The 16,348-nt window shown below is 29.8% G+C and overlaps 2 protein-coding genes across 4 annotated transcripts; both read right to left on the bottom strand.

The window, feature by feature from the left end:
- Positions 1 to 1,853: 1,853 nt before the first annotated feature.
- Positions 1,854 to 4,301, bottom strand: LOC149877040 (lactoylglutathione lyase-like). Of its 3 annotated transcripts, XR_016448365.1 has the most exons (7): positions 4,076 to 4,300; positions 3,858 to 3,998; positions 3,685 to 3,749; positions 3,472 to 3,561; positions 2,944 to 3,392; positions 2,609 to 2,785; positions 1,854 to 2,504 (listed from the first exon to the last, which is right to left on the bottom strand). XR_016448365.1 is itself a non-coding variant. In XM_090074592.1 (6 exons), coding segments are annotated over exons 1-6 (525 nt in total). In that variant the 5' UTR covers positions 4,222 to 4,301; the 3' UTR covers positions 2,815 to 3,194. The 3 variants fall into 3 exon arrangements, 1 of the variants encoding a protein (XP_089930718.1); XR_016448364.1 differs by having other exon boundaries at positions 1,854 to 2,785; XM_090074592.1 differs by lacking the exons at positions 1,854 to 2,504; positions 2,609 to 2,785 and having other exon boundaries at positions 2,815 to 3,195; positions 3,311 to 3,392; positions 4,076 to 4,301.
- Positions 4,302 to 4,723: 422 nt separating this feature from the next.
- Positions 4,724 to 10,199, bottom strand: LOC145182730 (uncharacterized). The gene is made up of 4 exons (XM_080057947.2): positions 10,058 to 10,199; positions 9,713 to 9,948; positions 9,394 to 9,533; positions 4,724 to 5,038 (listed from the first exon to the last, which is right to left on the bottom strand). The coding sequence occupies exons 1-4, from the start codon at positions 10,098 to 10,100 to the stop codon at positions 4,972 to 4,974; spliced, it is 486 nt and encodes a 161-aa protein (XP_079914073.2). The 5' UTR covers positions 10,101 to 10,199; the 3' UTR covers positions 4,724 to 4,971.
- Positions 10,200 to 16,348: the final 6,149 nt, after the last annotated feature.

Below are 16,348 nucleotides of genomic sequence, written 5' to 3'. Positions count from 1 at the left end.
CAGAGTTATAAACATTTTTATGATTGTTTTGTTATAAGTTTAAAAAAAAGATTGTAAAAAACTCTTTTGGAGAATGCCGTAAGTTAAATGGAAAAGTAATCGCCTGGCATCCCCAGGTATCGATATTTCTTCATTCAATTTCTCTCTTAGTTTAAATACATATGTTCATATTTGTTCTCGATAATTGAAAAACAGCATATATACGGTATATTTTCGAGCAAAATAAATATCAACTAGTCTTCCTTACGCCTTTCTTTTAACTCGATTAGTCAATAGTTTATAATTCGATTGGTACAAGTATTATCACGTTTAAGTCATACCCACAGTGTCATAATATGGGGACCTAATATTAACGAAACATCCGAGAAAAATCTTTGTCATTTTTGCGCAAACTTTCAGCAAAAGTTTGCACAAATAGGACAATTATTAAATGTCAAAATCAGTTTAATGTGACAACCATACCTCTGTCCGATAATCAGTTTAATGTGACAACCATACCTCTGTCTGATAATCATATACGCTAAGTTGTGCACTGACTTAGCAACCTAAATATCTTTATTGCATTAAAAAACTCTTTGATAAAGGAAAGCCTCTCTGAAAAGTAAGTTTCAACTACATTAAATGGAAGGGAATCCCCATTTCACAGTCCTATTCAAAAGACTCCCGAATGTCGCCGCTATCATAAAAAACAACATGTGTCAAACAAAAACTTCTTGTAGAACTTGAACACAACACTCTAGAAACTTACCATAATGTCAAAATCATTTTTTAAATTGTAAAAAGGTAAGAGAAATACTTCACTGATTCTTTGATTATTTCTTGTGACTTAAAGGTTCCCAACATGTTTTCTGGCAAGCTTTTAGTTACAAGAAATAATTTTGTGACTAAAATCTCGCCAGCATGTTTGCAACTAACATGTTTGCTGCGACATATTTCTTGTGACTTAAAGCTTGCCAACATGTTTACTGCTGTGTTTTTATTGAATGCTACAGTTTGTTTTAAATTCAGAATAATTAGAAAAAATGCCTCTAACTATGTGTTTTCTTCCCCATATTTTATGCAAACTTGGACAAAAAAAGCACTCTTTTTGCAGACAAAGTACACACAAATGTGAAGTCTAACAACCATAGAATCCAGTAGTCACATGGTGTTGTTACTAAATTAGTTATTTGATGCAACTTTGAATCTTTAAAAAGCATAAAAACCACAAAAAAAGCTGCTATATTTTGGCCGTTTTTTCAAAGGCGAGATTCCTACTTTAAGAGCTATATCTTTGCACAGATAAAAGATATCTTGCTTCTATTTTTTTTGCCTGAAAGATAAATGCCAAGGCTTCGTTCTATTAAATTTTGAAACTTCAATAGTCGATGATAAGGTTAGAATAAAAACGCAAAGCATCCGTTTTCTCTTTTTAAAGAGGTTTTTAGTGTTTTACCCTATACTTAGGTCCCTGTACACAAACCACAAGTGTTAGAGAGCTGATTTTTTGTCAGGTTATAGCCAACACATATATGTTAAGAGTTTTTGATATTTTTAAAAAACTTCAAAACCCAAAAGTGAAAAAAAACAAAATAGATTTACAACGGGGCTGCAAGTGCGATCAGTAGCGCAAAGTGCTATAAAATATTAAATGTGTTTTTCTCCTTTGGGTATAGATTAAATTTTAATTTTTACACCTGGTGATATCTGAGACCTTGCAGATTAATGCCCCATCGGTCGTTCTTTTGGTCCTCAAAATTGAGGTTGGGACCATCTTTGGATAGGTGTGCGCGAATTATATATAAGAGCACACGATCTAATAAAAAATTAAATAAAAAAAGGATGAGTGGATTAATGTGATACTCTATTATATATGAATATGCAGCTAAGGATTGTCACTATTTCATGTAAAAAAATAAGCCCGGATACAAGTGGATAAAAAAACAAAACAGCGTACATTAAGAAATTAAAAGCAAAAAGAAAAATTACAACTTTATTTTGATTTTAAAAAGAAAATTACAACTTTAATTTTTAATCTTTAATAATTAAAAATCCATTATTGTTATTATTTAGTCCATTATTATTATTGTTAAATCCATTAGAGCAACAGTTACTTCTGGACTTCAAATCGTTTAAAATGCTCTTCGAAAACAGTGCAAAAATCCGCATAAATTTTTTGCATCGCTCAAAACCACTTTAGTCTGTTCACCGTAATTATTGCCTCAGATTGTTACTAAACATCTGCGTGTCATTATCATTCCGATATGAAATTGGAAAAAAAGTGTCATCGGAATTACTTGAGTTCCGGTATATATCGAGATTTAAACTAACTACTATACCGGATAAAATTTTTCTAACGATGTTTTACCGTAATAATTCCCATGACGCACTTTTTTCCTACATCATATCGGAACGATTACGCCATGGAAATGAAACGATATGCAGACACTTAAATGTCACATATGGGAGGTTATTGTGATTGTTGTCTTCAACCGATTCTTTGAACTGATTTTATGTTGACTAGCCTAAATTTAGTATTATACAAGCTGCAAAATACGGAACGAGAAATTTTTCTTTTAAAGAAAGGAATTTGAACTTATGCAGAACCTGAGTCTAGATTTTGACTCACCCTCTCATAAATACGGAACTTGTTATGTATTCAGATTTGCACCAGTTTCTCGTATCTTTTCCCACGATCAGTATTTTTTTTTGGGTAGAAATAGTTTGTTAGGGTACAGCAAGAAGATGTGGTTTGAAAGAAATATATCGCTGTTTCTTTTTAAAAAAATTCGTTAACACTAGATTTCTAGAAAAACGAAGACATTTTTTTTTAAGATAAAGTTGTATTACAAACGCGCTTACTCTACAATTTTTAGATAAAGTTGTATTAAAAACGCGCTTACTCTACATTTTTTAGATAAAATTGTATTACAAACGCGCTTACTCTACATTTTGAAGTTTTACCTTTAACTTCTTTTTATACTTTGTGTAAGTTTGTATTCTGCTCATTTTTGTACATCTTTCTGAACACGTCGTTGTATCCATTCTTTTGGCAACAAGGCATCCGATTCCCAGGCTTGTATTTGTACAGATAATATTTACATATTATTGGCAGATTAATCTAAATTGTGTTTTTTTTGAACAAATTAGTTGCTGCAAACAGTATTTTCCCAGAAAACATTCATTATCGATTTGGCTGTCAATTAGATAACGGATCTAAAGCAGTTCTTTTTAAACTTAATAAATAAAAAGATAATTCATAGATTCGCACTTTTAAAAAAATATAAGATTTATATTTTTAAAGATATCTAAAAGGGGATTTGCGCGTAACTAAAAACTTAAGATCTTTGGATTAAAGATTTCAATCCAATATCCATCAGGATCCATTATAAAAGCAATTGTCTTCATTGTACCTATGAAAAAACATTTTTCATTACTGCATAGTTTAAACTGAAACAGAAAATGTGTCAACTATTCACCAATAATACTTACCCTCGGTCGGTTTCTTTTTAAAAACAACACCCATCTTTTCAAATCGTTCGCAAGCGGCTTCTAGATCAGGGACAGCTATACCAATGTGTCCTAAATCAAAATTAACAAAATCATATTTTAAGTTCTTCTACACAACCAAAGGGAAGACCTCTTTAGATTCAAACAAAGTAAACAAAAGTTTCAAATTCAAAAGTTTTATTTTAAGAACGTTACCAAAGCCTCTTGGTTCTGTGTTTCCATTGTGGTATTTTGTCTCGTCATTTTCCGATCCCCAGTTACTAAGGAATTTAATAGATTGAGTAAACAACACTAATTATTTTCAAAGATGTACAATCCTTAGCATAATTTCTCACTAAAATATGTAAACAGTAAATAAGCTACTTTACTGTGTAAGCTCTAATGTCCCTTTGCGTGAAAAACACCACGCTAATCTTTCTTCATCAGTGTCAGGAATATCTGCTTCGTCTTCAAAGCCCATGAAATATATAGAAAACTTCATCGCAGGGAAGTCTAACTTGTGCAGAAGCCTGAATGAACGAACAACTATTTGAAATCAACAAGGCTGTTATCTATTGATGAGAATAATATTGTAACGATGTTTTACCTCATTCCAAGAACAGCGCTGTAAAACGTCAGAGATTGTTTGGGATCTTTAACACGTAACATGGTTTGTTGAAAAAAAAAACCTTCGGTGGCTGGATCTCTCTTTGCAACGCAGTTTATCGCTTCTTCTGTGGTTAAACCAGACATTTATAATGCTTCTAAAACCCATTATTTTTTCATATTAATATCTTGTCTGAAAATAGTTCCTAAGTTAAAGATTTTATTAAGATAGACCGTTTTAGGTTAGCATTACTAAGTTGATGCAACTCGTACTCATTTATGGCATAAGAAGTTTGACATTTCAAATAAAAAATTGTTTTATATAAAAAATATCAGTGTGATAAACATGATAGATCCTTAATCATTAAAATCAGATTTGAAAAAATCAAATTTTATTATATACCAAATCATTACCAATTAAATATACTTTTTATAAGAGGCAAATTTCATTTTATTAAACGTGGATCTCCCACACTGATAGTTTTTATGGAACGGTTCCCAAAAGTTGCTACTTAATGACAGAGAACATGATATGATTTAAAAACAACCTTAAAGTAAATATAAGAAGTTGACAAAAATTTTAAAACAATCCCTGGTAAAAGAGAATTTTTGTGACTAAAAACGATTTTGTAAAATAAATCAAAGAAAAAACAAGAAGCCTTCTTTTTCACATATATATATTTATTTATTGTCACAATCTACTTTTAAGAGCTTTTAAATTTGTCAGACCAGTCACATCTAATAATAATAAAAAAAAAAAACATCTTTTCAATAAAAACTTTCATCAAACATCCTAAATAAACATTTCCTACAATACTAAACTTGTCTTCTGATAAAATTTCGTGCCAATGTGATCAGTACACTTACAAAATAACGTTAAAAATCTCAACTTTAACTTCAGCTTTGATACAAATGTTTATTCTTCATTAGATATGCTGCTAAGAAATCTATAGGTTCAGCTGGCCTAAAAAAAAAAAAAAAAAAAAAAAAAAAAATCAGATATTTAAAGCAAAGATTAAGACAATCAAGCCCACAATTATATTACCATGGAATATTTACTGAGCCAACAGCTCCTTCAGATTTTTAATCCTGTTCAAAAGGACTTTTAGAAATAGTTTATACTTGTTTCTTAGTCTTTAAAAATTTAGGGGTGAATCCCCAGAAAAATTGAATATACAGATAAAGTTGATTTTGTATATACAGGGGTCACTACTATAAAACTCATTCCGATAGGAATTAAAAATCGTAAACCCGATGAATTTCATCGGATTCGACAAAATAGGCGTAAACCCGATAATCTCAAATAGCCTCTACTATAAACATTTTTTTTCGTATCGTAAAAAAAAAAAGATATTATCTAGTTAATCAATTGTTTATTTACATTTTGTTTTGTTTATATTACGGACAGTTGTGCAAAATTTCAACTAAATGCCACAAGAAAAACAAATTCCAAAAAAGAAGTGTAAGTAAACTCAATATCATTATCTTACTATATATTAGAGGGGAACATGGGGTAAGATGACGAATGGGGCAAGAAGAGATTATATTGTTATCTTCAAAACTCAACTAAATATGAAATCTGACTGTAGCTAAGAGGGAAGTAGATTACATCTACTAGATTTATTTATGCTTTTTTTTATAAATAATATTTTCGGAGTCAAAGATAATTATTAAAAAGGTTTTTCCTATATTAAGTGAAAAAAAAATTTATCCACTTGTATTTGATTTATTTCATCATTACATCACCAGCCAAAGGTAAGCAAGAATTTCTCATTCAGTTTGTTCAATTTGGAAGCCATACAAGTAGTATTAAGCTATTATAACTTATTTATGTAGTTATGAGTCATTTTAAAGATTAAGTAGCCTAGGGGCAAGATGAACGGGGCAAGATGACTCGTTTGTCCTTTCACCTAAGTACATGTTTTACCATAAACCTGTAATGTAATAACTTTTGTGTAGCTTAGTCATTATTACATTGCTTTATTATGCATTAAAATGTTTTGTTTGACATTTGCTTTATATTGTTGTGTTGGAATTTGCTATGAACTGATTAGTAGACTTTTTTTTGCATAGCCCTATATAAATATATAGTTTAATTGTTGAAAAAATTACATAACCGTTTGTATTACATATCTTATTAACTAGAACTTACGGTATCGTGTTATTTGAGAAGGTAATGGTATAATGGAATTTACATTTTTTAAAGCCGCCATCTTGCCCTGCATACAGGGCAAGATGATAATTTGAGGTAACTTTGGTTTTTTCCAGGCTATTTTAAATTTTTATATGGGTTTTTTTTATACATATGTGACGCATGATAATTTTTTTTCCACTTTTTGATAAAGTTTTACTTATTGGAACAGTTATTGAATAAGATATAAGTGCTTTTCACAACGTTCGTCATCTTGTCCCATGTTCCCCTACTTATTTCCAATTACGAATCTTTCTGTGAAATTACCACAGTCCTACGTTCATATGTTTTAGGAGTTTTAAGCTGTTCTTTATCAATTTACAAGGCCAGCTAATCAATGTTTTATTAAAAGATTAAAACCATTAAATAGTTATAAGTAATTTTAGTCAATCAAAGTTATTCTTTATTGTTATTGTTGCCTGTTTGTGTCGACCCTATACATAATACTATTCTCACACTTAGTGCATTATATTTAATGTGCTTTAATGTTTTTTATCCAAGGGGACAGAAAAAAGATGCCTACATAGCTCGAGTGTCATTGAGTTTGTCACAAAAATTGGGCAGACTGGATTAAATAATTCAAATTCAAAAAGTTTAATTCTCTTTTTAATTATTTAGAGAAAGTCAGTGGTTATCACATCCTTGATAATTTTACTTTATAAAAAGTATTGCTTCAGTATCACCTGTCTATGTTGACCCTTAGATGCCATTTACACATTTTGTAAGTTGGAAAATTTGTGTCATTTTTACTAAAATAAAAATTGCCAGGCATCAGTTTTAGTTACCTGACAATATTTTAATATAGCAAAAGTGACCTATTGCCCAAGGTGTAAATGGTTCTTAGACGGTGCAAAATACTGCAATAATGCAATATCATAGTATAGGATGTAATCAATGTTGTAAAATGTTACAAGCTTAAAATGTATTATCTAACTATGTAGGACTTCTGGGACAACATCAAATAAGTGACTACAAAGAAGGTGACAGATTCTAACAAAAGTTGTATGGGGAGTCAAAAGCTAATACCACTAGATGAAATTATTTTTGACATAAGACTCAAGTAGTTCTATAGAATATAGTACAACTATTCTAGAATTAAATTCTGAGTTTTTATATTCAAATTCATTGTGTTCTACTGCAATATAAAGAAATCTAGATAAAAGTATTTGTAATTGGCAAAGCAGTTTCTTTGATTATTAGTGACACTAACCTTAATAGTCTCTTTTTTTTGCAAATAATATTCAATGATAACCTTGGTGTTTGCTATTTGTGGAGAAATTCATATGAAAATAGAGTTTGGCCTGAAAAAAGTAAGAAATTTATTTGTGCGCAAATTCATATTTTTAATTTCTTATCCACTGTTGATTATCTGTTGTCGAGGTGGACAGTGAAAAATGAAATGTGGAACTTATTGTTCTTATTTTGTCAATGAGAAATGTTAGAAATTGAGTTTGATTTCTGTTTTTGTTTTCAAAACAAGAATCTGTTAAAAAAAAAAAAGCTAGCTCAAATTATCGGATTTACGATTTCTGCTACACAAAGATCGCGTAAATTTTAATTGGGTTTTTACACTGAAATTAGCGGAAATTACGAAAAAAAATGTTTATAGTAACAATCCGCTCATTTCAGAGGGTTTCAAATGAAATGGTCGTGAATTCCAATTGGAATGAGTTTTATAGTAGTGACCCCAGGTCAGTCTCAAAACTCTACATACCCTGCAACAGCCACATTTATAAAAATAAAGACACAGACATAAATAATAAATTCATGCAGTGTATATATCAAGATAAAGTATATTTATAACTATTACAAAGAAAAAATGATAACAAAAAAATATATATAAAAAATATTGGAGGTTTTATTTAAATATTTTCATGAAAGGAGAATTTTATTGATATAAAAGGTTGATAGTATAGCTGTGGAAGAAAAAAATCTCAAAACAGAAGCGAAATGTTTTTTTAGAAAATGATTCTCCAGACTATTGTTAAAAACTACAAAGTTACTGGATATAAGTTTAACAAAACAGGTGATCACCCCAAGACTCAAAATGACTGAGGTACTTATGTTGCCATTTAAAAAGTGAAGGCAAACCTCATACTACCTACTTTTGATTTAATGATTTAATGTTAATGAGAGTGATCATGGCTGAACTTTGCTCATCTTGCAGAATTTCATCTCTAGCAGTAACTTTCTCAAAAAAGTCATGGACAATGTGGTTAAAGAAGTACCAGAGAATACTTTTTTTATCTTTCTAAGTGCATTACTTGTGTTTTGCCCTTTGACAAACTGAAGAATTAATAGTAAAATTGTTAGTGAGGTTCCTTTTTTTATATAATACAAAAATCGGCATTCTCTTGCCTTAAATATAACTTCATGGAAATTCTAGGAATATGCAGAATATAAATATTTTGTAAATATACTAAAAGATAAATTTTCCACACATTAATATTTAATTTTTTTTCTTTTTATGTTTTTAAAGAACTTTTTAGACCTATTCTAAACCGGCTAACATCTCAAATTCACCAGTATGTACAGTAATTGATGCATTGAAATAAAAAAAAGGGATGTTCTTGTAGCACCATGCTTGTTTGATACTACCCTGGCACAACCTGTTGTCAGTGGAATGTGAAATACTGCTAAGATACTAATAAGATGTATGGTTGGAATTTTTGAGTAAAAGTGACAAAATTTTAACTATTCTTGTATTTGGATTGGCATTATCACCTTCGCTGATTATTAACTTTAATGCAGAGAATTTAATTCCTGACAAATAAGATTTTAGCTAATCAAGAGCAGTATATGAAGAAATAATACACATCCACAACTCAGCAACTATATAGCTGACAATATCATTTTCATTAATATCATGGAATCAATTTGAATAAAACTTTTTGTCAGGTATTTCTACTTCTATTTCTAAATTTATTAAATATTTAAACTTTTTTGGAAAAACTAGTTTACAGCTTCATTTCTACTAATGGAATCAACACTGAGAACAAATTATAAAAAATAAAACATTAAAATTTTTTTTAGGAATTAACTTGTTCTTTAATTCTTGAACTTTTTGTTCTATACCTATTTTAGGTCATTGAAAAAACAATTAACACAACTTAACACAATTTTCTAACCGTTCTTTTGCTATAGCTGTTAAACCTTGCAGAAGAATTGGGACAATAGACTGATCTAAGTATTGACGTGTTGGTAAAGACTGTATTTCAACTTTGGACTTTGGCTTGGAGGCTGCTTCACGCTCATCGTTTACTATTTTCTGAAATACCAAAATTCATTAAATATATCAATATTATTGTACTGATTAGAGCTTAAATAATGTCACTTAAGATAAAAACTTCCCAATAACAGAGCTCCTGCTTTAAAAATTATAGAATAGCTTAATACAAAAGCAAATTGATTAACTATAAATATTTTGATAATATTTGTAAATATGACCTTTGTTTTTTCTGTAATTGGCTCAACAATTTCTTCATAAGTTTCTTTATTTGTATCCTCTATAGAGTTTACAGGCTCCACATTTTCTGTTGTTTCATGAGTTGTGTGCACCAGATCTACTTTCACTTCTTCTGAAAATGATTTATCTGCAACTGCTTCTTCTATTGTTATTTGTGTTGAAGGTGGCTGGGTTGAAGGAAGTTGCTCAGAAGGTGAACTGTCAACAGGAGCATTAACTTAAAAATAAAACTTTTTAAAAAAAATCAAATATAAACACAAAAAATATTGAAAATATAAATCATTAACCAAATTTTAATTCTAGTTTAACACTAAGCACTTTTTTACCAGACACTTCGTCTGTAATTTGCATTGGCTCTTCGCTTGACATTTTAGTTTATAAAAAGCCTAAAAATATACTTAGAAACTTATATAACATAAAGTAATATATACATACATATATACCCATACAGACATACACATGCGTATTATAATATATAAACATACATACCTAATACATGCATGCATTCATACATACATAATACATGCATGCATTCATACATACATACATACATACATACATACATACATACATACATACATACATACATACACACACATAGTGTAAGTTTCTCATAATATGCAAATCAAAATATTTGACTAAACCAAATATAACAAAGAAACTGCTTTTGATTAAGTGTATTTTTTAGAAGAAAAAAAAAGGAAATTATTTCATTAAATGTCAGATATAACAAAACATACATATAAAGCTTTAAAATTCCATAACTACACAAAATCAATTGTTTTAACTAAACTAATTCATAATGGGGGAGAATTGTTTTCAAATATTGTAAAACAAGTATAATTAATACCCAATTTCAGCAAGAAATATTTCTAATGCAAAATACTTGTACAAACTTTATGTAAAATAAACAGATACAATATATATTGCTAATGCTAAAAGACAAAAGAACACTCTTTTGTTTAGCTCAAGTTTTACAATTAGTTTTAATGATACTTTCTCCATTGATGCTTTTTAAAAATCGGAGAAAAGTTGTAACGAATTGTATACTGCTGTACCGTTATTACAAATGCCATTATCAAAAACGGTCGCATTCCAACTTTGGGGATGAATACAAATCTATCTCCCCAACTTTTACTCCAGAGAAGACATCTTTGCACCAAAGATGCCGGAGAAGTATTTCGTCCTAAAAACGATAGTAAATCTCGCACCTTGGTTTGTCCAAGAGACTCGACATGAGCTGGATCACTACTCCAACGTATGTTGGGTTCAGCCATTTTTAAACACTTTCGCTCCCTGATGAGTAACGTTGGTTTACTTACGATTAAAATTTTCAAAGATGGAAACTGGAAACGAAAGTTGACTTGATCAAGAATGGCTTTTTCAATCTCGATTGCCTCGATTTTTAAATGTAATAATCAAAGTTACTGTTAACGTCAAGGAATGTTTATTCGACTATTTTAAAGATTTTTTTTTTTCATTATTTTTTACTACAAAATCGATTAGTGTAAAGAATTACTAAATTTATCTCTCTGAAGTCTTTATGCTTACTTTGCTTACATTTATGCACTTTTGATAGCACATTACACCTGAAAGTTAAGCAATAAACTGTAATATCGGCGGTCCGAACGTGATACATCGTAAGTGCGAAAGCATGTCGGTCCAAACATGATACATCGTAAGTGCAAAACCCTAAAAAAAATAGCAGCTTTGATCTCACCAAACTTATAACTAAAAATGTGAGCTTAAGAGGTATCACACTTAGACCAACGATATGTCTTACTCAGCTGCAATACGTTGTAACCTTCACTGTTCTGATATCGGTTTTACCTAAATAAACTGGCATCTTTTGTGAATCATAAAACTTGACTCAAAGTTACATCAAACACATCAAAAGACCAAATACTTTAATGCGCAGTCTATTGTCATAGAAGATTTTTGAATTGATACCACTTGCACAAACATCTAAGCTAGGACTATACCAAAAATTTCAAAACTTTTGTGAAATGTGCTTGAACGCATTTGTTACAGATAGGGGGGGTCCAAAATTCTATATATTTTGTTTAACCAGTTATTCTTAATTAATTTTTGTAGAAAAGTTTTAAAAACAATTCAGTTTTTTCTATTTTTTTGTGGTTGGCCTTCTACTTCTATTTAAACATTTTTAAAGATACATAAAAAAAAAAAAAAAAAACATATAAAAGAAAAATCTTTGCAGCGGTTTTTTTGCGTATAAAGTTACGCAACTTTATTTTAAAATTTATGCAATTTAAATTTTGATTGGATAAATTTGAATTAAAATGAATAATAGTCTTAAAAAAAAATGTAATAAAACTTTTTTTGTTAAAACGTAAAACTTTTATATACTTAAAAAATAGCTTATTATTGTTAACTAAATTTAGATATCAATTAAAATGAAAAAAATTGTAACAAGACGTAATAACAAACTAGTTTTAAATCAAAATAAACAAACTCCTTTAGAAAGTCTCCCTGTAGTTGATAAATTTTATCATACAAAGTTGCCTTTACTCAGAGATGTTCTTGCTTTAATCCAGAACGTCGTGAAAAGCTAGAGAAGTTTTTCGGTATTTCAATGAATGCTGAAGACTACTCGTATCTAGAAAACATGCGTGGTAACAGAAATTTTACTTGTCAAAATGTTGATAAAACTTTCCATCAAAAAGTTGTTAATGAAAAAAGAAAAATGGAGAAAAAGATTAGAAATGAAACAGCAGTTTATCAGACAATGTACGTTGATAATGATGATAGTGAGTTAAGTGAATTTGAAGATGAAGATGAATTTCTTGAAAATGAATTAACAAAAAATGAATATCAGTTCTTTGAAAAAGACACTGAACCAATTAAAAAAAAGAGAGTGATGTTTGTTGATGTAAGTGAACCAAAACAGCCATACATGACGAGATCAAAATCAAAATTAATGTTTGAAGATAGTTCTCACAATACTTATGTTCCACCTAATGTGCGACAATCAAAAAACTTAGTCTTAAGTGATATCTACCATGCATGTGCAGAGTTAGATGGAGAAGGATTCTCGATGAGGGAAATGCAAGTTGCACTGAAAGTAATCGGCAATCGAATTTTTAAAACAAAATGGAAAATTCCAGATGAAACTGACCGTACATCAAAGTACGATAAAAATAATTGTGAAGCTATTGAGAACACATTTATTGATTCTAACACACTCCCAACACGCAGTGCCATTCGTAAAAAACTAAAACAGATGCACGCGTATTCTCTTGGCTTGATTGCAGACAGAGTTGTTCAAGCTAAAAATAGTGGCGATATAATAACTCACGCAACTGACTCTACCACTCGAAAACATGTTGGGACCTTTGCACCTTCTGGTTTACATATTAACCGAGAATATTATTTTCCTTTGCCTACATTAGCAATTGCTTCAGAAACTACAGCAAATATTGCAGATGGAATAAAAACAACATTCGAAATGTTACAGGAAGCCTCAAAATACACCTCAGAAGAACTATACCAGAAGGTAGACGTTCATATGACTGACAGTACTGTTCATAATATAGGAATATCTAAAGTCACAGCTGATATACTCAATAGAGAAATTCCTGCTGGTCAACTGTTTTGCACTTCACATACAGCTTTAGGTTTTGACAGAGCTATTGAAAAAGTTCTAAATCAAATTGAAAATGAAATGAATATGGATAACCTTTTCAAAGGCTTTCTGTTAGATATATCTATTAACAAAAGTACGGAAACGTTGTCCTTAACCTTTCTCTCATGGGTACTAAACTTGTTTGGTCCGAGTTTTATTCAAAAACCATGGAATTATTATAAAGAATTTAAAACTTTTATGCAGCGTAAAAACAAAGATATTTTTCTTTTTGAATTTAAAGATGTTCGATTTGAATGTCTTTCGAAATGTTCTTCTATAGTTTGCTTTCACTGGGATGACTTTAAGGAGTTTTTGGACCAACATGAATATATTACAAATAAACTTGCTTGTTTAGTCCGAGATTCTATGAATTTTGATTACATTATAGTTACTTTAGTCGTGGTAGCAGCTTTTGGAATGCAAGTCATTTCACCATTTTTCTGTAAAACTAAAGGTAAAGCCACGCATTCTAAACTGCAAATATTCTTTAGCAAGATGCATTCAAGCTTATCTAATGATGTCATAAATCAACAATTCTTTGAATTTAAAGAGCCATGTGTTCAAGGAGTATCAAAGAGACTATTTGAAAATCTCATTAAAGAAGATTATGGCTTAGAAGTTGTTGATGTAGTTCGAAAATACTCATCAAAGAACTTTGATGATTGCATTATTCTAGCAAATATAGTTCGGAAAAGTTTAGCTATAGTTCTTCAACACCAAAGAGGAAAGCATTATGGGTTTGGAGAAAGAAACAATGAACGGTTACCTGATGAGTATTACGTTTTTAATCAAGTCGTTGGAGTTGATAAAGCAATTACAAATAATATTGAACTTGAGCGTCAGTGTGGAACTCATAGCAATCGACTTCGAAAAAAACCGTCACTTTCAACAGTTTCACGTGGTAATGTTCTTAAATATTCAAATAATTTAAGAAATGAAGATTCAAGTAATTTAGAGCTATTTCGGAAAATGGGTCCTATTGTTAGAAAAATTGAAAGTATAGAATATAGTTGGAACCAGCGACAGATTCAGCTGAGACAAAGCGGCTTAACTAAAAAAGAACAACAAGCTTTACATCAGGCGTCCAGGAGAAATTCTATTTTAACTTGTTTAAAACTACAAGGCGGCCCATTTACTTGTGGATCAGATGTAAGTGAATATATTGAAAAAGAGAAAGATCTGATAAAATGCCAAAAACGATTGAAGAATGAAGTAATTTATTTTAGAGATACAAGTAGGTCATTGCCGCGGAAATCAACTCTATTTAAAATCATGATTTTTGATAAAAATACAAAAAAGCGCCGTCTTATGTCTATAGAAGAATATGCTACTAATTTGAAGGTTCTACTTGGAAAGTCATCACAGCAATCCACAATCACCTACGATGACTTCCACAAAGTTATTTTGCACTTTCAATAGAGATCGAAACAAATTATTATTAATATTAGACTATCTTAATGATGTGCAATGTCTAATTTTTTGTGTTATTTATAAATAGGCATAATGATTACATATTTTATTAATAAAATGAAAAAAAATTTACTATGTGTTTTACATCGCTTATATTTGAAAATAATAATGATTTCATTTAATTTAACAGTAAATTCTTTTGTGAAAAAAATCACTTTTTTAAAAAATTGAAGTAGAAGGCTAAATATTGATAATGAAGTAAAAAAATTGTGAAATTCGAAATCAGCATAAAAAATTAATTAAGAAAAAGTGGTTAAACTACAAAAAATCTAAAAAAAGTTAATTTTGGACCCCCCCTACTACAGATGCCGAGAAAACTGTGTTTGGTGTTTCTTGGCATTAGCTTCATCAAGTGACATATCTTAATTTGAACATTTTCGATAGTCAGAACAATTCATTCTCTATTCCAATATCCAAGCTTACTTTTTCCTTTATAGCAACTCAAAGTTACAAATAACCATAAAAATTAAGTGGCATTATATAATTAGAAGCTGTGAATATCGTTGGGATTTACAAGTAGCTACATATTAGGCTTATATAACAGAAAATTTATATGTAAAATTTATAAGTAAACTACGTAAACACATTACTTTGTAGGACAAAACTAATTGTATAGTTGTTTAAAGATAAATGTCTAGTACTTCACTTCTTTTACAATAATTTTTATTTTGTTCATAGAAACGACTTTCAATTAGAGCATTTTAGTTCTAATACATGTTAAATAAAAATGGCGATTACATTTTTTTTGCTTTTTCTTTTCACTTTTTCAACTAACTGCCCAATAAACTTACGAGACTTTCGTTACTAATTATTACAATAATAGCTATTCATACAAGAAAACAATCAGTTCACTCTTTGGTTACTCATCAGGTTGTGTCGACGTGTCAGTGTGTTTTTTTACTATCTTGAATAAATTATGCAAGTGGTTGAAATCTTATTTTGGAAGGGGTGAATACAAAATAAATTCATAAATGATTATTATACTAATGTTTACGGAAAGTTGGAGCATGGATGTTCTTGTTTCAGTGACATTTTTATATAATTTGACCTTAAATAATGAAAACTAAAAATGGCTTTCCTCGCTTCATAAACTGCTGAGGTTGACATTGATAATGAGCGAACGCTGGTTGTCTGGAATCAACTTTAATTCGCTTGAAAAATAAAAGCTTTAAACAAACATCTTTTGATGAGCTTTTTACAAATTAAATATCAATAATAATTAAAATAACATTGGAAGGGCTGAACATTGTTGCCAACATTGTACTTATGAATAAAAGAAAAACAAACAGAAAAAAAACGATTGAAACTGCACGGCCTTTAACTTAAATGTCAAACGTCTAGTATTCTACAATCGTTAGTGTAAAAATATAAAAACTCAACTGTTTCTTTAAACATCAATACTAGATCTATTGAGTTTCACATAAATTGAATGTTTTGATCAACAGTACATGACTCGTTGATTTCTCTGAAGAATGAAAATATGAACATACGTTTTAATAATTGC

This window comes from Hydra viridissima, unplaced genomic scaffold (assembly GCF_058129835.1).
Source record: "Hydra viridissima isolate aposymbiotic clone 2 unplaced genomic scaffold, HvirCarnegie_v1 scaffold_17, whole genome shotgun sequence".
Lineage (NCBI taxonomy): Eukaryota > Metazoa > Cnidaria > Hydrozoa > Anthoathecata > Hydridae > Hydra > Hydra viridissima.
Note: the sequence above shows the minus strand (reverse complement) of the source record. Positions and strands in the feature narration are given on the sequence as shown.